The sequence below is a fragment of the Petaurus breviceps genome, unplaced genomic scaffold, assembly GCF_028583685.1.
Source record: "Petaurus breviceps papuanus isolate PSGF00001 unplaced genomic scaffold, PetGlider_PUasm1.0 183, whole genome shotgun sequence".
Taxonomy (NCBI): Eukaryota; Metazoa; Chordata; class Mammalia; order Diprotodontia; family Petauridae; genus Petaurus; species Petaurus breviceps.
In genome coordinates, this window is record NW_027185791.1 from 8,374,147 (window position 1) to 8,396,386 (window position 22,240).

The 22,240-nt window shown below is 37.9% G+C and overlaps 1 protein-coding gene across 6 annotated transcripts in view; it reads right to left on the bottom strand.

Annotated features, from left to right (window-relative positions):
• Positions 1–22,240, bottom strand: part of TNFAIP8 (TNF alpha induced protein 8) — a 127,073-nt gene that overhangs the window by 44,357 nt on the left and 60,476 nt on the right. Inside the window, exon 1 of one of the 6 annotated variants that reach the window (XM_069087842.1) lies at positions 1,705–2,048. The exons of 4 other annotated variants lie outside the window; for them this stretch is intronic. Coding sequence is in view for 1 of the 2 variants with exons in the window: in XM_069087838.1 (XP_068943939.1) it covers positions 1,705–1,735 (31 nt within the window). In the remaining variant the exon portion in view is untranslated. Of the gene's footprint in view, positions 1–1,704; positions 2,049–22,240 lie in introns of those variants that run through there. One more of the 6 variants, XM_069087838.1, reaches the window with a different exon arrangement.

A 22,240-nucleotide genomic window follows, 5' to 3' on the forward strand; every position in this document is an offset into this window, starting at 1 on the left:
AAGAGTATTAGCAGCTTTCTGTGTGTAACTCAGGGGCCTTTTCAAGCCTCAGCTTGCAAACCACTGTCTTTTCTTGGTAGGTGGAAAGTGAATGTTTCTAGAGGAATGCATAATACTTGTTCCCTGCCTCCCCCACCCTCTAAAAAAGAAAAAAATTAGGCCCCTAAGTGTTTGCAGTACTACCTGTATTTTAATGCTTTTCTCCCTAAGACTCTAACCTTCTTAAGGGTAGAGATTGTGTCAGTTTTTTTTTTTGTTGTTTTTTGGATTCCCAGAATCTAGCCCAGGACCTGGCATACAATAAACACTTAATAAATGCTTCTTGATTGACAGATTGATTGGAGTGATTTATGGAGTTCCCCCCCACACTAATTGCTATTTTTCTCCTGCATTCATTCCTATTAACTTTCCAGTTAATAAGGAAGAAAAAAAAGTACAATCCATATTCCAATCTCCTTCAGATGACTTTAGTAGCCACACTCTACATTCATCCCCCCATTACCAGTCGGTTCAGTCAGAACTCTCAAACCCTTGCTTATAGCCATACATTCTGAGTCAAAGCCAGCTCTGTACTCCCGTCCAACAAGCGTTCTTTTTATTGCCTGAAAGTTTCCCTCATCTGGCATAACAAGGTAAACTCGGGTCCGCAGTGATGACTTTATAAAACACTTCACCTCCAGTGGGGGAAGGGAGTGGGGAGTAGAAAGGCCAAAGAAAAGCAAGCTCCTTCAAGGCCCTTTCTCCCTGGCTGACCTCTACCCAGATGGGGCCGTGCTGGTCCCTTCCCGGCCAAAGTCGATGGCCAGCGCCCCGTGATTTGCCAGTTTCCCTGGGGAGTGCTTTAAAAGAAAAGTTCCACAAGCTTGAAGAGCATTTAACTTTTTACCCTCGGATTTCTTCTCTACCCCCCACTCACAAGTGGTCTTTTGTACGCAAAATTTCGGGAAATAAAGCACACAAACACCCCTCCATACACAAATAAACTCCCAAACTAACACTGGTGTATAATTGTGTTTTTGTTGGAGCCTTTCCAGCCCTGTCACTCAATCAGGTTGGGAGTAAATGAAACCCTCTGCTTTGGCAAAGCTGGAAACGGACACACTGCTCTCAGTGTAACACACACAAAATCCCCCTCACATTTCTTTCTTCATCCCCCCACCCCCCCCAAAAAATACTCTATTGGAGGAGAGGAAGTTAGAAGATGAATGCTTGTGTCTAAAATAAAAATCTTTCACTTCTCTCTCTCTTTCATAGTTTCCTCTTTCATTAAGAAACACAGCCTTTCCTATTTCCAAAGTCTCTTCGTCCTAAGTTGCCATCCTCAGAGCTTTCTTCAGGGGGGATCCGGCTCTCTGCTGTGTTGATGCCATTTCACAAACAAGTTTTTAGTCCTTGGAGTTAATACTTGAGCGAAATCTAAAGAGCAGTCCTTCCTTTAGAGCCTGTGCCAGGTCTCTCCCCTCCCCTCCTCCTCCTCTCTGTCTCCGTCTCCACTAAATGGCTGCATGGGGAAAAAATGAACTCAAAATCCATATTCTTCTGAACTATTCTGGCTGCAAAAGGCAATTCCGAAAGAGAAAATATGTACAGCTCATTGAACAACTTAGCCTTCTGTCACCTTTTCCAACACTGATCCCCCCACCCCCACCTCCCACTCCACCCCAAATTCCCCCCTCACCAAAAAAAAAGCTCAAACAACCATACCTTCCTTTGATTCATCAGCGTCTGAGTTCATGGTGTCAGTGTGGCTTGCTGGAGACTAGACTGTAACTGACACACACTCTGAGAAGCTGCAAGTCAATGTCTCAACATAAAAAAAGAGAAAGAAACCGAGAAAAGAAAAACCTCCCAGGGGTGGAAGCCTGGTAGTCGAGTAGAGATTTTAAGGGGAAAGTTCTGCAAATTTGGCGAATCACATCTCAGCTATGTGAACAGGATTCCGCCCCTTCAAAACTGCACGCTAGCTAGCAACTGCTGGGGAAGCAGCACCTTTGCACACAGGCGCTGCGAGACTTACATATCAGGAGTTAAGAGTTCAGTCACTGGATTTTCCCCGAAGCCTTCACTTCTTTCACAGGGTGGAGTTTTACTTGTTTTACATGCTATAGCATGCTCTGTGGGCATGCAGGCTGACGAGGGGCAAAGTATGAGGCAGAACTGGGGAAAGGAGAGGTGGAAGGAGAGGAGAGGAGAGTGGAGAGAGGAGAGGGGGGGAGAGAGAGAGAGAGACAGAGACAGAGACAGAGAGAGACAGAGACAGAGAGAGAGACAGAGAGACAGAGAGAGAGAGAGACAGAGACAGAGAGAGAGAGAGACAGAGAGACAGAGACAGAGTGACAGTGAGAGACAGAGAGCGGGAGAGAGGGGAGAGAGAAGACAGAAGAAGCAGGAAAGAAAAGAGGAAAGGCAAGAAATAACAGAAAAAAGAGGTGCAAAACCAATGCTTAATGTTATGTCATAATTAATCTGTTTAAAAATAAGTTTCAGAAAGCATGTGATCAGAGATCAATGAAATAAAATAACTTTTATGTTTTATTTCTCAATGCAATTAGTTACCTGCCTTTAAGTTACAGTGGTCTCTAAATTTTTAATTGTACACTCCTATAATTAAAAATTAAGCATGCATCCATAATATATTTTAAATTTATAAATTATATACACATAACTATTCACAAGTGTGTACATTCTACAACTAACAGGAAAAAAAAAACTTAAAAAGGAGGGGATTAGAGATGAAATAATATTTGATCCCTAAGTCAACAGGAAAATTCTGGCCTTTACTAAATAGAGTGACATGCTCAGTCCTGCACTTCAGGAAAAGTACTTTGGCTGCTGTGAGAAGGATGCTTTGGAGAGGAGAAACACGTGGGGCAAGAAGACCAATCAGGAAGCTATGGCCATATTCCAGGTGTGAAGTGCTGAGGGCCTGAATTGGAGTTGGCTTTGTGAAAAGAAACAAAGGAAGAGATGCCAGAGATGTAGTGGAGATAAAGATGCCAAGACTTGGCAACTGATGGAATGTGTGGGGTGAGGAAGAATGAGGAGTTAAAGATGGCTGGCCCAGGGCAAATGCATGTTCTATGAGATAAACTTGGCAGGGAGGGGAAGGATGGGCAAAGAGGGTGAATGTGTGGTAACGAGATTTGGCATTTGCACAGCTGCCTCTGTGGGTCCCAAGGTAGTGGTGAGACGATGATTCTTCTGACAGTTTAATGACTGATTTAGAAGGGGAGGGATTGAGAGCAAGTATAGCATAGAGAATGATAATGGAAATAGGAATGTAAAAAGTACATGGGAAACTACTGAGGAATAAAGTATAGTTGTGTTGGAGACAAATCCTACACGTAGCTATCAAAGACAGGGTGGGATGCAACCCATAATTCCATACTCTGATTAGTTGATTATGACATTTCTTGACTTCAGGCCATGGTTCCCCACTTTCCCAGTCAAAGGAAATAAAATTAACTTATAGTAGAAAATATTAAGAGACTTAGAAAATACATCAAAGCAATGGGGGGAAAGTGATCTCAGTTTGAACTTTAATTTCAAGATCAATCAATATCTATATACATGAATACATACATTTATATGGGAGAGATTTAATTTCATTTCTCATCCTTACTATGTCATAAACTAAAAGAAACAACTCATCCTCTAAGTCAACTGATAAATTTTTTTTTATTTCTTATCATTTCTATTACCTTGTGCATAACACCCTCAAGATTCATCATGTCACCTCCTCCATTCAGTAAACTCTAATGGCTCCCTATTACCTTCAGGATCAAATATAAAATCCTCTGGCATTCAAAGATCTTCATAACATGCTCCCCTCCTACCTTTTCACTCTTTTTATACTTTATTCCTGCCACATGTTCTGTGATCCAGTGGCACTGGCTTCCTTGCTGTTCCTTTCATAAGACACTTTATCTTCCCCTTCCCCCCACCTTGGCATTTTCACTGACTGTCCCCCATGCTTGGAGTTTTCTCTCTTCTCTGGCTTCCTTCAAGGCCCAGCTAAAATCCTACCTTCTATAAGAAGACTTTCCTGATCTCTCTTAATGCTAGTGCCTTGCTTCTGGTAATTATCTCCAATTCATCCTGTAGGTATCTTATTTGTACATAATTTTTTACATATTGTCTCCCTCATTAGACCATGAACTCCTTGAAAGCAAGAAGCACTTGACTCTTACATAGTAAGTGCTTAATAAATGCTTATTTATTAACTGACAGACATTAAATCCATTTTTCCATATCAGTACTATCGGAAAATAGGGTATACACAGCCTAGACATAAGGTGCAGTAATATGCAATGTGTTTAAAAAAAAAACACTTTAAAATAGAATCTTTATCAATTATCTTTGTACAGAAGAAAGAAAAAATGGTCCATTTCCTTACATATCACATTTTCCACAGATTTACTAAGGCCAATGGACAAAATCGCACGCTACAAATACCTTTAATTGTATTGGTTCTGTGAAATGTTAAAAAACTTTTGGTGAGCCTAGAAAACATGTAAAAACTTCAAAATACTAATCAGGGAAGTTATTTTTATTTGTTTTTTATTTAAGCAGAAATAGAATAAAGAAGTCACACACCCATGGTAAGGTAACATGATGTATTGGAAAAAGCCCACATTAGAAAAAATCCACCAGATTTGGAATCAGAGACCCAGGTTCAAATTCAAGGTTCTATTGCTTGTTACTTTGTGTAACTTTGGGAAATCATTCAGTCTCTCTAGACGTCTCAGTTTTCTCATTTGGAAAAAAGAAGGTCTCAGCCCAAAGGATGCTTAAGTTCCCTTCTCACTTTAAACCTATGGTCTTATGAGTCTAGTTCCTGGGTCTCCCAGCTCCCATGAATAAAGTTTAGACTTATCTTTCCAGGGTCTAGGTGTCCATGAAACTTCCCAGCAAATTTCACCACAGCTCTCCATTTTTTAAATTATCTCTCTATATGTTGTCTTCCCCCATTAGAATGTAAGCTTCTTAAGACTGGGGAGTGCCTTGCTTGAATGTATTTGTATCCGTAGCACTAAGCTCAGTGCCTGGCACACATGAAGCCCTTAAAAGCTTTGTCCATTCATGAAAGAGAAAAAACATTTTGAATAAAAAAGAGTCCCCAAACCCAGTGTAAAAATTCCCACGAGTATGGACAAACCATTTAAGAGAGTGATGGAGTCATTTATTACAATCCCCAGAAAGGCTGAGTTGGAGCCCCAATTTTCCATCGGAGAAATGAAAAACATATTTTCTACCTATCATCTGTCTTGAGAGGATAATGTTGAAAATTATCAGTAGATAGGAAGTCTATTTACATAAAGATCTTTACATAAACTAAATTTGGAAAAACCACTATAATCTTAACACTTTTTTTTTTTTGCCTATATATTCCTTTACTCAACCCCATGCCAAAAATATGCTCTGACTCCTGCAACATTAAATTTAAACAGATTTGGCTGGAAAGGAAGCTTCCAAAAAATTTAGAAAGCTAGAAGCATTGGTCATGCTAAATGACTTAATTGTGAAAGGAGAGAACAAGCGCTATTAAAAACAAAAAAGATCCCTCCTTGGTTTTAAGGCAAACTCTAGAGTAAATGTTTACCTTAATTTATACAACTTATGATAATTCCAGCATATATTTCAATAATGAGGGTTACTGAGACTGAGTAGCGAGTAGGACGTCCACATGATCATTCTAAGCTCATCTCCAAGCAGACCCAAGGCCAGCATAACTCTAAGGAACCCACAAGAAGCCACTGCTTCTGTTGAGTCACCCTCCTTTTCTTTGTACTTCACTGAAATGAAAAAGATGATGGAGAGGGAGAGGGTGAAGAATAGAGGTGGGCGTGTTAGCCAAGAACAGTATCTAGAAAACGGCGATGACACCTACTTCTAGCAAAATGACCCTGAAACAGAATTGACCATGCCTCACCTTTAGAAGGTCACAGATAGACGGCTGCTAGGTCTCTTCTGCAGATGTCCTCAACCAATAACTGCCAAGATTCCATAACCTCAGATTTACCTGGAAAGCCCCCTCGCCCCCCCAGCCTGAGATGAGACACACTGATGGTATGACAAGACATGCCTGGGACTTACTCCAGGAGGCAGACAGAAATGACCTTTCCTGGCCTTTTCCATTGAATCACTCAGAACACCAGCTTTCCTTCCCCCAGATAGATAGCACACTGAAGAGACATCTAACACATTAACCATTTTCATTAGGCATAAGCCTTGGGTCCTTCTCACTAGCAGCACTATTCTGTAAAGGTATCTAGTCCAGGCTACTGCACCAAACCTATATAATGATTATACAAAAGGCCATGGCTAAAAAACCATCATACTTATGCTGCCTCAGACAGAGTTCATGTCAATTCTCTTCTGCTGAAAACAATCTGTCATCACAAAGCACCTTGTAATTGCCTCCATAGACACAGCACAGTTCAGAGGCCACAGGAAAGGAGTTCAAACAGATGCAGTCTGTGTTGTCTTCTAAGGCATTTTACTTGCATTTGGGTTCAAAGAGAGGTCATCGGACCTCCCTCGGTTTGTTCAGAAGAAACAAGTACCGAATAAATAGAGGAAAGTGCTACGTCAACCTCACAATTTAATTTAGGATCCTTCTTGACAGCTCAGCTGAATGTGTGCCGTCATCACCCTCTGAGGAAAATGTTGAACTGCAGCCCAATGGTCAGCGTAGGCAGGATTCCCCTGGATATCTCCCTTGGGTCTGGGCCTAGTCTTTCCACTGATCACTCTACTTTAAACTTTCATCAGCTCTTGCTTGGACTACTGAGAAACTACTGATTGACTTCCCTGTCTGCAGTCTTTAACCCCTGCAACAAATCCATTCTACACTATTGACAATGTAATTTACCTAAGGCAAAACTCTTAGAATGGCATTCTGAATTCTGAATTATTTCTCCCCAAACAACTCTTTCATCCTTATAATCAGCCACTTGTAGCAGAGTTTCACCTACAGGAATAGGTTGGCTGGACTAGCTCACCTCCTAGGTCACGTGATTCACTGGTATAGGTGTTTATTCCACAGACATAAGAGACCAAGCTTCCCCTCTTGCTAAAAACTATGCCACTGTCAATCCAGGCATGAATGTGCCCTGAGTTTTTCTGTATTCATGGTCATTACTCACACGGTAATATTTTTAACCCCATCTCTGCCTACTGAAATCAAAGCCATTCTCTCACTGCAATCTTCTCAGAAGCAGGATTTCTCCCCTGAACTTCACTAGCTTTAACCAATTCCTTCAGGGGGCAGGAACTTGGGAAGGAGAGCACTGCTCTGCTGTGTTCACAGTCCTATACCTCCAAATTCAGTCCCAGGTCCTGAAGTGCGGGCCAAGCACCAGTAAGACAGATGGGAGTGTAGACCCATGGAAAGCAGATGACTGAGGTCTAGCTATAATGAAAGCTGAGCCCAAACAGTAAGAATGATTCAAGTGTGAATTATATTATGGGTGCAATCTGCACTGCTGATCCCCCGTTTAGGGAGGGGAGACAGCTGGAGACACTTTCCCCTCTGCTTTTCCTCTTCTCAGGAGAGAGCTAAATAAATGCCCCCTATGGGTCAGCAACAGCTAATTTTTTCTGCACTTTCAAATTGTTGATCAACAGAAATCCTAAACTTTGTATTGTATCTCATTTAATATTTACAAATATGGAGCTGGGGGTGGACAGAATTTCACTTTACAGAGATAAGGGTTATTTTTTTCTAATCGATTTAGGCTGGAGACTTAGAGTCATCAAATAACCATTGGGGGCAGGGAAATGGGGACCTAACATTATAGACTTGCCTGCCTGTCAAAGAGTTTGAGACCAGGGCACTCCTAGTTAGAGATAAGCTCCCATGAGTGAAGTCTTGACTCATCTTTCCAGGGTCCAGACCTCTGTGAAACTTCCCAGCAAATTCCACCACATCTCTCCATTTTTAAAAGTCTCTCTCTCTATATTGTTGATAACCACAAGAGCTTGTGTGGAAGGGCAACCATGTTGGTGTGTTGTATTTAAAAGAATTCACCCTTTAGTAAAGAGGTGATGTGTATGTGGAGGGGGTAAGAGTTGGGGGAGGGGTATGGATTTGCTAGAAAAGTTCCATCCATGCAAAGGGAATGGTTATCTACTTCCTGGGCATTCTCAGACAGGAGCTCTGGCTCAAGTGATGCCTGGCAGTTGTCCACCTTGCTTGCCAGTGCCACCTAGTGGTCATAGTATTTTATGCTATTGCTTGGGTACTTGTTTTTTTTCCCTTTCCTTCACAGTAAGCTACTTGAAGGTTATGTCTAATTCATTTTTCCTCTCCCTAAACACTGCACTTTGCATATAGTAGGTGTTTAAGAAATATTTGATGGCTACACTCAAAAGAGAATTAAATCTATTTTTAAGATTTAAAACATATAAGATAGTATCAACACAGTTTATAGCCCAAATATCATGCAAGTTGGTTACATCACATTAACTGTCCTCCTTAATTTCAATAAAATGCCAAAGAAAGCAACTTTATCTTTGGTTCCATTATCCTTGGTCTTTCACTATTTCTGGTCACAGTTCACTTTTATACTACCAAATGACAAAATGGGCAGTTTCAGAGGAGACTGGGAAGACCTCTATGAACTGATGCATCACAAAGAGAAAACTGGGAGAACAATTAATTTATACAAAGACAACACTATAAAGAAAAAAAATTTTCAAAGTCTTTGCAACTCTGATCAATGTAATGACAAACCATCATTCCAGAGTGGTGAAATGCATCTACTGCCAGAGAGGCAATGAGCTTAAAATACAGTCATACATTTCTGGACACGGCCAATGTGGAAATTTGTTTTGCCAGACCATATATGGTTATGATGCATATTTATTTTAATTTTGTTTGGCTTTTGTTAGGGGGCAGTGTGAGGGTCAGATGATAAATGTCAAAATAAATACATCTTAAAACAAAAAAGAGTCTTAGAAATACCTCTAAAAGAGCTTTTTGCCTTTTGACTCCAAGTACTGCATTTGATCACCGACTATTCAGAGGCTGTTCACTTGAGAGTACAAGTGCAATATCCATCAAAGTTGCTGACTATATTTTTAAACCCAACCTTTGCTACCATATTAACTCAGAGTTCACCAATGATTAAGTTTCCATGTGGATGAGATGAACTTAAAAACAAGATTTATAGTTTATTCAGATGATGCCACCTAGTTATCAAGTCCAATGTCTTCAATTAACAGAAGAGAAAACTAAGTCCCAAAAAAGTTGAATGGATTGCCCGGCCAGGGCCTCACAGTACAAGATGGGATTTGAATCTAAATCTTCCTTGTTCCAAATCCTGTACATTATTCACTAAATTATGTTGCCTCTCAGTTCATAGTCAAGATTTTTATAAGTAAATTTTAAATAAAAACATGAAATAGATTTGTAAATTACATATATACCTGTAATTTTCAAGTTACAAATAACTTAAAGTTGCAAATGAGGTTATGGCCATATCTGAAAATATAAAACTAGAGATGAGAAAAAAACAGAAGCCTTTAAATTTTTTTTGTTTGTTTTTACTTTTCTAAAAATTTTTGAGTTTTTTTTTTGTATGGCTGTTTGAAAGTCTCTGTCAAAATCTGTCACATATTGATATTTTGATAGTACCATGATCTCACTAATGTAGGTAACTCTTGTAATAACTGTAGATAGTAACCTATCCAAATTTAAAAATTCTATACAATTCTCTTCTATGTCCTTTTCTAAATAAATCCTCTTTGGAGGAGTTATGAAAATAGTGAATATCTTTTTTAAAATTCCTAGATACTAATGCAACACTCTGGCTATTCATACCTTACTCATGGCTACATAACTGACCTAACTCCTCCTTTGCTCATATATTCTCTTTATGTATTTTAAGCCACTTCTTGCATTTGGTAATATTCTGGCACCTACTTTCCATTGCTTTTTCTGTAACCTGCAATTTCAATTCAACTGGGATCATGGTATTCTATGATTCATTGACACAGAATGACCAGGAGACTACTAATGTTAAAAAAAAGATGAGCTTTTGTGGCAGAGAGCGAGCTGACTAAGCCAGATTATCCCGAGAATGTTCACAGTGGAAACTGAAAGGATGTGAAGGAAATAGAGATATGTCAGAAAGAACACATTGGCCAATATTTGTCTAGGAATTTAGTTTCACCACTGATGACACTGGAGTACCACCTCGGATTTAAATTACCCAAGCTTTCAATATGCCAAATAAGGGAGCGGCAATGACATTTTAAGAAGATGAAGTTGGGAAGAATAGCTAAACCTGTCTAAATATATATGTCAGAAATCTGTGCTGGATGGAACACAATTTCAAAGTACTCAAGGATCTATTTTGTGATAACTAAGGAGAAAATATGAAAAGAATAAAAAATATCATGGATAGTAGAATACAATTATTATAGTTTTGCTATTCCTCCCTGTAATTTGATTATGCTTTCCTTTAAGTATGTAGGTGGAAGTACTTATATTAATAAACAATAATATATGTCTATGGTGTCTTTAAGAATCCTAACTTTCCTTGCTTATCACTTTAACCATGTTTTTTTTGTTTTTGTTATACCATTATGTGAATATGGGTGCTACCTCTCTTTTAAATTATCTACAACATAATACATTTTGATTTAATTCCTCAGTTTAACTGTGTGAATCTTTGTTTCAAGTATGCTTCCTGTAAACAAAATTGTCAGACTCTACTTTCTTTTTTTTTTTTAAATTTTTTTTTTTTAAGCAATCAGGGTTAAGTAACTTGCTCAAGGTTACACGGCCAGTTATTTCTGGGTGTGCTGCTAAGTATCTGAGCCCGGATTGGATCCCCAGGTCATCCCAACACTGGAGCAGGTGCTCTTACTCGATGAGCCACCTGGCTACCCCTCAGTTTCTACTTTCTAATCTAGTCTCCTACTCTCCTCCATTTAACAGTTGAGTTAATCTCACTGACATTCATTGTCATGATTATTATTTATATATTTCCCTCTTTTCATCCTGCCCTCCTCTCCTTACAAAGAGAGAAGGAATTTAGTCAGTTCAAGTCATCTGTATTGAAGTGATAACTATTTCTTTTGTTCTTCCTTCTTTACCAACCTTGGGTTCTTATGCTCTAAGATGGATTTTTAATTCCCCTTTTATGATCAATCCTTCAAAGCTGAAGTTAATTTTTCCTTTCCTAATTCTCCTTTCTCTCTTAAACTCTTACTTTCCCTATCTATCTCTTTTGGGATATTTTGTTTCTCTCTTTCTCTCTCTGTATGTGTGAGAAACTTTGTCTAGTTCACATAAAAATAAGGTCATGAGATGCCTGTTTCTCTCTTCCTTTCTCACTATTTGTATAATCTTCTTCATATGCCCCCTATTTATGAGAAATAATTCTCCCCTTCCTCATTTCTTCCTTCCCTTGAAACCAACAAAACCTGTCTTAAATTTAATTCTTCTTTGATTTACGAAGGCAGGAATTTTAAGGGACAAGTAAGTAGCTCATTATCTTTTAGTTTTTTTTTTTTTCCAATTGGACAAATGTCTGTACTTTTCTAGGTTCTTCTTGACTCCTGTGTTTGCATTTCAAAGTTTCTATTAATTTAATCAGGAATGCATGAAAGTCCTCTATCCTATTAAATCCATTTTTCAGGGGCAGCTAGGTGGCACAGTGAATAGAGCACCAGCCCTGGAGTCAGGAGGACCTGAGTTCAAATCCAGCCTCAGACACAACACAAAAACTAGCTATGTGACCTTGGGCAAGTCACCCAACCCCAATTGCCCTCCCCCCCAAAAAATCTATTTTTCCCATTGTAGGATTTTCCTCAATTTTACTGGTAAATAACCTTTAATATTTTCTTGTATCTTGGTTGTAAGACTTTATATTTTGTCACTTGGAACATAATACTCCAAGATATTTCTCTTTATAGTAATTTCTTCTGTCATATATGATAATGTCAATGGTTCCCTGATATTTAATTTTTCTTTTCTAATTATGTAAAGTATTTTTTCTTTGTTCTGGAAGCGGTGGATTTTTGTTATGGCATTTTGGGTGTTTTAAATTTGTAGTTTCAGTCACTGACTTTTGGTCTTAATAGATCTGGGCAGATTTCTTTTATAATTTCTTGAAATTATAAAAGCGTCCAGGGCTGCTTGCTTTTGTCATGGTCTGTGGAAAGTCTAGTGATTCATAAGTTATCTCTCCTAACCTCTTTTGCGGGTCTTTTGTTTTGATTAGATATTTCCCTTTTATCTTTTTTTTTCCCTCAATCATTTGAGTGTATTTTTGGTATTTTTGGTTGTCTCATTAAGTAACTGATTTTTATTTGTTCCATTATATTTTTATGGGACTCCTCTACTTGGGAAAGGTGTTTCACCTTCTATTCTAAGGTACTTCTTCCAGATAGGTATTCTGGTTGTCCTTGTGGCCAAATCGTCCCACCCCCCCTTATAGTTGTGAGTTTATTCTGTTTTTCTTGGTTTACTTCTTGGATTTCTCTTGATATGTAACATTTTTTCATTGTCTTCAGTCTTTTCTTCTCTTTACTCTTATTTTTAGTTTTCGTTATCAGATGATTTTGTGTGGAGGCCAATACTGTGAAGAATACCCCAGAGTGTTAAAAGATTCTTGTATGAACTGAGTAGACCTGGTTTGTTTTTTCTGTTATAATCTGGAAGCTGTTCCTGTTGATCTCAGACTCCATCTTCTGCCTTAATTCTTTTTTTCCTTCACTCTCCTGGGAGTCCACTGGGTTTGGGTCTCATTTGGTCTGTCTTCTGTTTCTGGGATCCTCAATAGAAGTCGATTCTCTCTTGCTATCAGCCTGATAGTGCCCAATGAGATGATGAAAATCATGCTGGTCTCAGGTCACCTAAATATTCTTCTCCACCCCCACTGGCTCTGGAGTCCATGTATTATTTGCCCTGTTTCCTACTTGGGACTCCTAGTGCAGCAAAAGAATGGATGGCCAGGTCCTGTCTCTCTGTTCAATGACCTACTGTGTTCTCCACCATTAGACTGTGAGTTTCTTGAGAGTAGGAATTATTTTTTCACCTTTCTTTGTATTTCTCACTACCCAGTACAATGACTGCTACATGCTAAGTGTTTAATAAATACTAGTAAACTGCCTGACTGGATATGTCCTCCTGTCTGATTGAGTAGGTCAAGGCCAAGAACTAGTATCAGGCTCTCAATTACAGGAGTTCAAATGACTTGTGACACCACCATCATTAATCCTTTCTACTCCTTTCTATTTTCAGGACCTCTGGGTAAGTAGGGGAGGGGTTGTGCTGGCTTCCTTGGCAGAGCTGTTCTCCCTACCTCTTTCAGTTTCTTCATTTACCTAAGCTTCATACTGGTTTCCTTTATGATAATCTCCATTGGCCTTTGATGACTTTTGGCCATCTTTTTGTAAAGTTCTGGAATAGCAGGAAGAATTTACTTCTGTTTCACTTGGAGTTTCTTTATCATCCATCCTTCTGGAACCTTTTTTCAGATAATTACTGGGGTTTATATGGATGATCTGAAGACTTTCTTTTGTTTTTGTTGGGTTTGGGGAGTGGGGGTGTGTTTGCCTTTTTTTTTTTTAATGCAGTGGCCATTCACAAGCCCAATCCCTCTACTAACCAGCTCTGCAAACACAATCAGCTCAGTCCACTGCATACCAGAATTCCTGAGCTCAAACAATATGCTAGCCTTTATTTCCCTGGCAAATTACAAGAATGGGATTATAAACATGAACCACCATGGCTAGCAGCTAATTTTGTCTTGTATATTAGCTTATTATATAATAATGTAATTATATATATTAATATACAATATCTTATATTACTTATAATATATATGTTTATATTATATACAATATAATATTATATATTTATAATATAATATGTTATAATATATCAATATATAATAATATATCATATACATTATATATCGTTGTCTTAAATATTAGCCTCTTATTTTGTCATGTTAGTCAGAAGTCTCCTCTACTTTCCACCCCATTTGTAATATTGTCTTTTTTTTTTGTCTACTCAAACCCACCACTGACTCTTCCATTTCCCTCTGGGTTATACTCATTTTCAGAGAATCTTAAGACCACTCAGGTACAGAACAATACCAGAAGAATATTGCATTAAAAAGATGGCCTTTGAATATTTGAGGAACTCTGAAGTTGTCCAAAGGAAATCAACTGCCCAGTCCTTCTCATATTCATTTCTGCTACAAATTCACTGGTTCAAAACAGATCTATGATAGATGTGCCCTATAAATTGTCCTTCCAAATACATAATAGTCTGAAAAAAAATCAGGCATTTTTTATTCAGGTTTGACAGGCTCTTTAAAATGGGTATAGGTCTCATGCAGGCAGATCTATAATGCAGAATTTGGTGCAATCTACATGTCATCTATAAGTAGGAGAATCTGAAAGCCCTCTAGGAATCCTTTTGACTGTATACTGTACCCCCACCATGCCAAATGCAAGTGCATTTGGAGTGCAAATGTCTCCATTTTATGGTTTATGATATTAACAAGGTCATCCCACAAGGTTGCCTCTACTGTCATGTCTTTCAAGAAAATGTCAATAGTTCTGACATATACATGGGATACCCCAAGAATCCATAATTCTACACCCTCACAATTGTTTAGTTGCCAACACGTACTTCCTCTTTGTACACTTGATCTAATTTTCAGTTGTTTTTCTCATCTTCGGAGTGCCATCCCCACTGGGATAACGATATTCAAGATGTTGATATCCCTTAAAATTTAAAACAACTTGGAAATTGGGCAAAATCCTAAATGACCAAGAATAGAAAGATTGATCCTGGGTAGTCTCATGCCATTCCCCTGAGATAATCAATACTTTCTTTTGAGGCCATCCTTATTCTTTATTTCTCCACACATAGCCCAGGTGAAGGCATAATTCTGTGAACTTTGGGATCTATTAGAGGCATTGGCCATTGGACAAGAATGATTTTCTGTTAAGCATTCTGTTCACTATATTCTAATAAATGAATACTAGAGGAATGTGACACATTTTTTTTAAAATTTCAATATCAGACCCAGATAAGTGATGCCAACAAAAGCATGGAAAGACAAAGGGAGAAGAAAAAAGCAAAGAAAGAAAAAAAGAGTAAGAAAAAAAGAAATAGTATCAAGTTTGTATGGTGTCAGATTTATCCAATATTCAGGGTTGTGCTAGAACCAGCCTAAATCAGCTCATGTAAGCCAATTCCTAAACTTTCAGTATTGAATGCTATAAATCAGGGATTGATTTATTATTTGTTTTGTTGTCTAGACTTAAGAAAGTGATAGAGAAAGTGTTAATAAATCATATTAAGCTTATCCCTGCTGTGAACATGACCAACGTGGAAACATGTTTTACAGACTGCACATGTATAATCCATATCTTGGGATGTGGGGAGAGAAGGGAGTGAAGGAGAAAATTTGGAACTCAAAAATTTTTTTTAAATGAATGTTAAAAATTGTCTTTACATGTAATTAGAAAGATAAAATACTATTAAAAAATAAGTATGTGTGTATTTTTTTTAGAGAGCCAGTGGTTAAACATTTATCAGCATACTGAGCATTGGCCACTGCTTACCAGGAGACAGCACAAAGGAACAAGCAGCATTTGAATATATTTGAGGGAAGTAATTGTAAAACTAATCTCATCCTGTCTCACTTTGGTCTTTCCTGCTGCAAAGCCAATTTTCTAGAAATAAATATAAATATTATTTATGACCATTTTCATCAACTCAATGAAGCCATTGCTCATGCTTACTGAAAAGCTACACATACTTGAAATGGACAGAATTTAACATGAGACAGTTATGCAGCTTCACTGTTTTGGTCTCACATCTGTTACCTATTACTGTGAAGATTCCAGGCAAGGGCACTGTGATCCAAACCATAACAATCTTTTTTTCTGCTTAAACAGAAAATCAAAGGATATAAGATAAAGCTTATTCTGTTTGAGAGACAAGGCATATGTCAGAGAAAACAAGCAATAAGCATCTTGCTGCACTTTCAGAAAACAAAAGAAAAAACCCTTCCAATCTGCAAATAAAGCAAATGTCCAAACATGGAACCAAGACAAGCATATGTTGGCCTGAGTGGTGTGTGTGTGTGTGTGTGTGTTTGAGATGAAGTCCAGAAAGTTATGACCTAGAATTTTTGAGTTGGGTTGAATCTCTAAATTAGTGAAAAGTGCAGTCCAAGTGGTCATTTGTTCAAGAGTAGAGGCTAAGAAAGGAAGCTCTGTCTGGAAGACATATTGAGTAGGGGAAAACTTGCCAGGTAAATGAAAATGAAGCCAGAGCTCAAGAGGTAAACTCGGTGGGTGGCAAAAATGTGAACCAAGGCAGAACTGAGCCAAACATGAACCTGAAGGTTTCAGAGAGGAAAAGGTGTCTATCTTGTGCAAAAAGCCCAGATTAGAAGCTTTTCCACTAAAATAAACCATATTATAAATACCAAGTTGTCAATATTTCAACCCCCTCTGCCACTTCAGGAATGTTTCATTAAAGTGCAAAGGGCAATGCTTAATAGAGTTGTAAGCAGCACAAAAATGGATCTATTTCCTTATTGTTTAATATTATAGAACAGACGCTTATTCTAGCTATTTGAAAATTAATACCATAGCTCACACTTTTGTGAATAATCATAACTTTTCTAAGCTCAGCTTTCACTTAGTGTTCTCAGCATGCATTCTATTTCAACAGACCCATTTCAAGTATTGCTTATGATACTCATCAGATCAAGTTTTCATGTGCCATTGTTGTTTATGGTCAGTTCAAGAATAAAGGAGGAATAAAAGTACCTATAAAATCTTTGACTCTATCTTGTTCTGTTATGTTTCAGGCAGGACATATCCATTTGGCTATTACCTGAGATTCAACATACTGAGAACTGACCACGTTAATCTGGGCACTAACTCGGTGTCATTCCCACCCTTGTGAAAAGCTGAATTCCTTTCCTAGTGATCTTACTTCTAGCCCTACTACCACTATTCTTTTAGTGTCCCAGGCTAGAGTGACTAGAAACCTTAGGAAAAACATTAACTAAGCCCTCCCCTCCTTTCATTCCCCAAATCCAATCTTTTACCAATTCCTGTTACTTCTTCCTTTGAATTGGTTCTCATATTTGCCTCGCTTTTTCATTTCACTACTCCTAGCTTCCATCACTACATAAATACATTATTGTGGCTGATTCTAAGCTAGGTTCCTGATTTCATATTCTTCCCACTTTTAATCCATTTTTTGTACACCACTACCAAGAGAAAATCTGTAAAATGCTACATGTATCATGTCATTGCCCTGTTCAGAAAGCTTCAATGACCCCCACTGTGTCAAATCCAAATGCTTCTGCCTAGATTTCTGAGAAGTCTATAATTTGACCCCACTCATTCTATCCAGCTTCATTTCCTACTATACCTCAACACAGATCCTGTTTCAATTAAGAAGTTTACTGACCCCTACATATATCATGCTCCTACTGTCTTGTCTGACTACAAAGTCTTCCCTCCACTTTTATAAAGCCTAATCATTTTTTAGAGTTCAATTCAAGTTCTTTTTCTCCTATAAGATTTCTGACAGCTTCATACCACCCTGACCTGCCCCTCCTTTGAGGAGATTTGAATACTTAATGGTAAACTTCACATAGTTTAGAAGTAAATTTTATCTTATTATTTCATTCGTATTCACTTGATATCTTCAGTCATATTGGGAACTCCTTAAAGGTATGGTTGGATCTTATACTTTTGCTGTCTTCCCCACTAAACCCTACTGTGTGGATAGGTAGGGACCTAACTGAAAAATGGGATTCAATAAAATCAGATTAGAACAGTATGTGGAAGCGAGTTCATGTTCACTCTGTCTCGATGGTACATTCCAAAACCCTGGCCACATGAGTACTTAAGTGGATGTGAAAATACGTTCTTTTGCCATCTTCAAAGGAAAAAAAAGTCCACCTTCCCATAGCAGTCCAGCTACAGAGTGCAGTATCTAGTTTTCTTCTAAAATACATACATCTATCAAATTTACCAAAAGGAAACAAAAAAAGTCTGAAAAAGAGCCAAGTGGAGAATAAAATCACCAGCTGCAAACCTTCTGTTTTACAAGGAGTACAAAGCACTTCCTTTAACATTGTCCAAACCAGAGAGAACAGAACACATTAAACATCTCCCAAAACAATCTAAACTGTGCAAACTCTGTATTCTGCTCGTATTTGTTCATGTTTAGAGAAGCTGATCCTCCCCAAATAGGTATTGTAACTACTAGTAGTGTCCTAAGAACATATGATACAGGTTGAACAAATAACTGTTTCACATGGTGGAAAACCACAGTCAGTAAAATACCAACAGCGGCTTTCTTCCTCAAACTAGCAACAACGTCATTCTTTGCATATTAGGAAACCCTTAGTTCTGTTTGTTTTTATATCCAGTGCTATATCATCTGAATTTGAGCAAATCTAGGTGGAGACAACAGAGAAAGATGAGAAGACCTCTGAGAAAGCAATTTATCTCAGAAAACCCGATCAATTTCCTACCCAACAGCTCTCTAGATGAGCAAACTTCTTTCTGGTGACTGCTTTTATATTTTCTAGGACTCTCTTGGAAAACAAATTGTGTAATGTTATGTTTGATATTGGAGCATTTTCCATAAAGTGCTTATATGTTGTTGTTCAGTCATTTTTCAGTTATGTCTGACTCTCTGTGATCCTATTGGAGATTTTCTTGGCAAAGATAGTGAAGTGGTTTGCCTTTTCTTTCTTTGGCTCATTTTACAGATGAGGAAACTGGGACAGGTTAAGTGACTTGCCCAAGGTCACGCAGCTAATAAGTATCTGAGGCTGCATTTGAACTCAGGAAATGAATCTTGTTGACTCTAGCCCCATCACTCTATCCTTTGCACCACCTAGCTGCCCCAGAGTGCTTACATACGGTGTTGAAATATTTTACCTGGGTCTCCTTGAAGAAACAAATAGCTTAAATTGATTGGAGTGATTTTCAGTGCTAATTGTCGTGCCACTGTAATAAAGATAACAATACTACCTACATGCACTTACAATTTAAGTAAACAAATGACCATGAGAATACAGTCAGTTCTTCAGTAACACTTATTTAGAAATTTGTTCCAAAGTAATTGATGTACTAGGGAACGATTTGAGCAAAAACAAATTTTGTATTTCCTTATGCACCACTCAGTCCTCAAGAAAGTGAGAAAACACAGAAAACTGCATGGTTTCACAAGCTGAAATCCTTTCAATGCCTATGTCTATGAACAAATTTCGGGTCTTTTTAGTGAAGTGACATATTTTTTTTTTTATATCTTCTAGTATAGCAGAAGCAGTGGGTCGAGGAAGATTGATCTACTCCAGCTTTCTTCCTCCCCTTCCACTATGGCTTCCAGACCCTAGAGATGCAGAATACTAAGATCTGCCGTAACCCGCCTTTGCCAGCCCTAGCCCTGGGCCTGTTGGAACTGGGACTCTGGCCAAATAGCAGCCTGAAGCCACAGATACTGCCACTATTTATTATAGTATTTATGCATTTCTTAAACATTTAACATGTATAAAGCCATGCTACTGTTTTTATTAGGTTCCTATCTTTTTCTAATGTGTGTCACTAATGAAATTTTGGAGTTTTATGCCCTAATCTCATTTTCCCCATGAGCCCCATGTTGTTTTTTTATCCCAATTTTTCACAGGGCAGTGATTTTTAGGAACACATTTCATGTTATAGTAGAACTGACTATACTTTACAAAGATAGACACAATAATAGTAAAATTCATTTGGAGGAATAAAAGATCTAGGATATCAGGGAAAATTGTAGAAGAAAGTATGAATGAAGGAACAATAATACTTCTAAGCTAAAAATTACATTATAAAGCAGCAGTCACTGAAACTATTGTTATTGGTTTAAAAAAATTACAAAGTAGATCAGTTGGAACAGACTAGAAAAGGAAGAGTCAAAAACAGCTGATTCATTAATCCAGTATTTGACAACTTGAAAACAAATTATGTGGGGAAAAGCTCTCTACTGGAAAAGAATTGTTGGGAAAACTAGAAAGCATTCTATCAGAAATTTAGTTGAGATGACCATCTGATGCCATACAATAGTAAGTTCAAAATGACACAAGACCAGAATATTAAAGGTTGTCCAATAAAAATGTTTGATGTGAACTAGATTAAGGTACTCTTAGGGGTGGCTAGGTGGTGCAGTGAATAGAGCACCAGCCCTGGAGTCAGGAGGACCTGACTTCAAATCCGGCCTCAGACACTTGACACACTTATTAGCTGTGTGACTTTGAGCAGGTCACTTAACCCCAATTGCCTTCCAAAAAGAAAAAAAAAAGAATAGATTAAGGTACTCTTTGAAGAAATGTCTAGGGAGCAAATTCATAATGAACAATTTGGTTACATGAGGTTACACAAAGTTGAAAAGCTTTCATACAAAGCATATTAATGCAACTAGGATAAAGGAAGCAATCAGTTGGGAAAAAAATTTTTTTGGTTATCACATATCTCTGATATGGGTCTGCTATCCAAGATAATAGGTAACTAACAGTCATATATAGGACCAAAAGCCACTCCCCCCAAATAGTCAAGGACACGAACAATTCTCAAAAGCAGAATTCAAACCATTAACACATATGAAAGACTGCCCCAGATGATTAACAATAGGAAAAAGAGCTAATCCAAACAACTTTGTGGATTTACCTTACACCTAGAAAACTAGCAAAGATGAAAAAAAATGGGACTAGAGTCAATGTTGAAGGGGTTGAAGAAAGGCACCGTTGATGGAACTAAGAAAGTGTTAAGATATTGACTAAGATATCCAGACCCTTGGAAACAGATACCCCAAGGAGGTCAAAGATCAGAAGAATGGTCCCACATACACCAAAATAGTTATAGCACCATTTTTTGGTAGAAGCAAGAACTGGAGACAAAATATATGCCCACCAGTTAAGTACTAGGTAAGCCGGTTGTGGGATATGAATGTTAAGGAATATCAAGGAATAACATGAAAGAATGTGATGACTACATAGAAGCATGGGAAATCATCTGAACTAAAGTAAATCAAATTCAGAAAAATAAAAATAAAAATGATTAAAGTGGTGTCAATGAGGACAGGGTAGAAACAACAACAGAACAGTCAAAACTGAACGTTACGAAATCAAAGTAACCAAGCTCGACTCCAAAGAAACGTGATCAGATACCTCTGTCCACCATTTTACTGAGGTGAGGAAAACTGTATATAACATGAGACTTTTTAAATACGTTTGCTAGTTTTGCTGAACTGTTTTTTTAACTGCTTTTTCCTCCTTTTTTAATTCTTTTTTTTCAATGAATGGAAGAAGGCTAATCAGGAAAGATAGGTGTAGAACACAGAGAAAGATGGGAAGACTTAAATGAAATAATGCCAAGTGACGTAAACATAACTAGGAACTATATATATATGTATATATATAAAACAACAATAATGACACAAAAACAATAAAATTAAAAATCAAATATGAGCTTGGTCACAAAGAAGATATGTGAAAAGATACCTTTCCTACTTTCTCTGCAGAAGGGACAACTATGGGTATGGAACACTACAGTATGTCACAGACTTTTTCAATATGTTGATTAGTTTTACTAAACTATTTTTGTCTCTCTTTTTTTATTCTTTGCTATAATGTGGGCTTTCTAGGAGGGAAAGAGGGCAGGGATATGATGAGAAATGTAGGTAGAATAAAGACAAAAGATAACAAGGACATTTTATTTTTTAAAAACCTATGCAATGAGGGGCAGCTAGGTGGCACAATGAATAGAGCACCAGCCAGGAGGACCTGAGTTCAAATCCGACCACAGACACTTAGCACTTACTAGCTGTGACTTTGGCCAAGTCACTTAACCCCAATTGCTCTGCATTCCCCCCTCCAAAAAGACAACAACAACAAAAATCTATGTAATGTTAAAAGGCCTGTGACTCAATTGTTCATCAATCCATTCCACAGATCGATATTTTGTGGTATTACCGTGTTTCCCTGATAATAAGACATTGTCTTATTATTTTTTTTTGACAGAAAAACACCAGAGGGCTTATTTTAATGAACATTGACAGCAATTTTAATAAACAGGTAAATGTGAACAAAAAAATGTACCTTTATTCAATAAGCAAATCACTGGGGAAGAACAGGATGACGCGCTCACTGCTGCAGCTCTGATTGGATGCAGCTTGGAGCGCGGTGTGCGT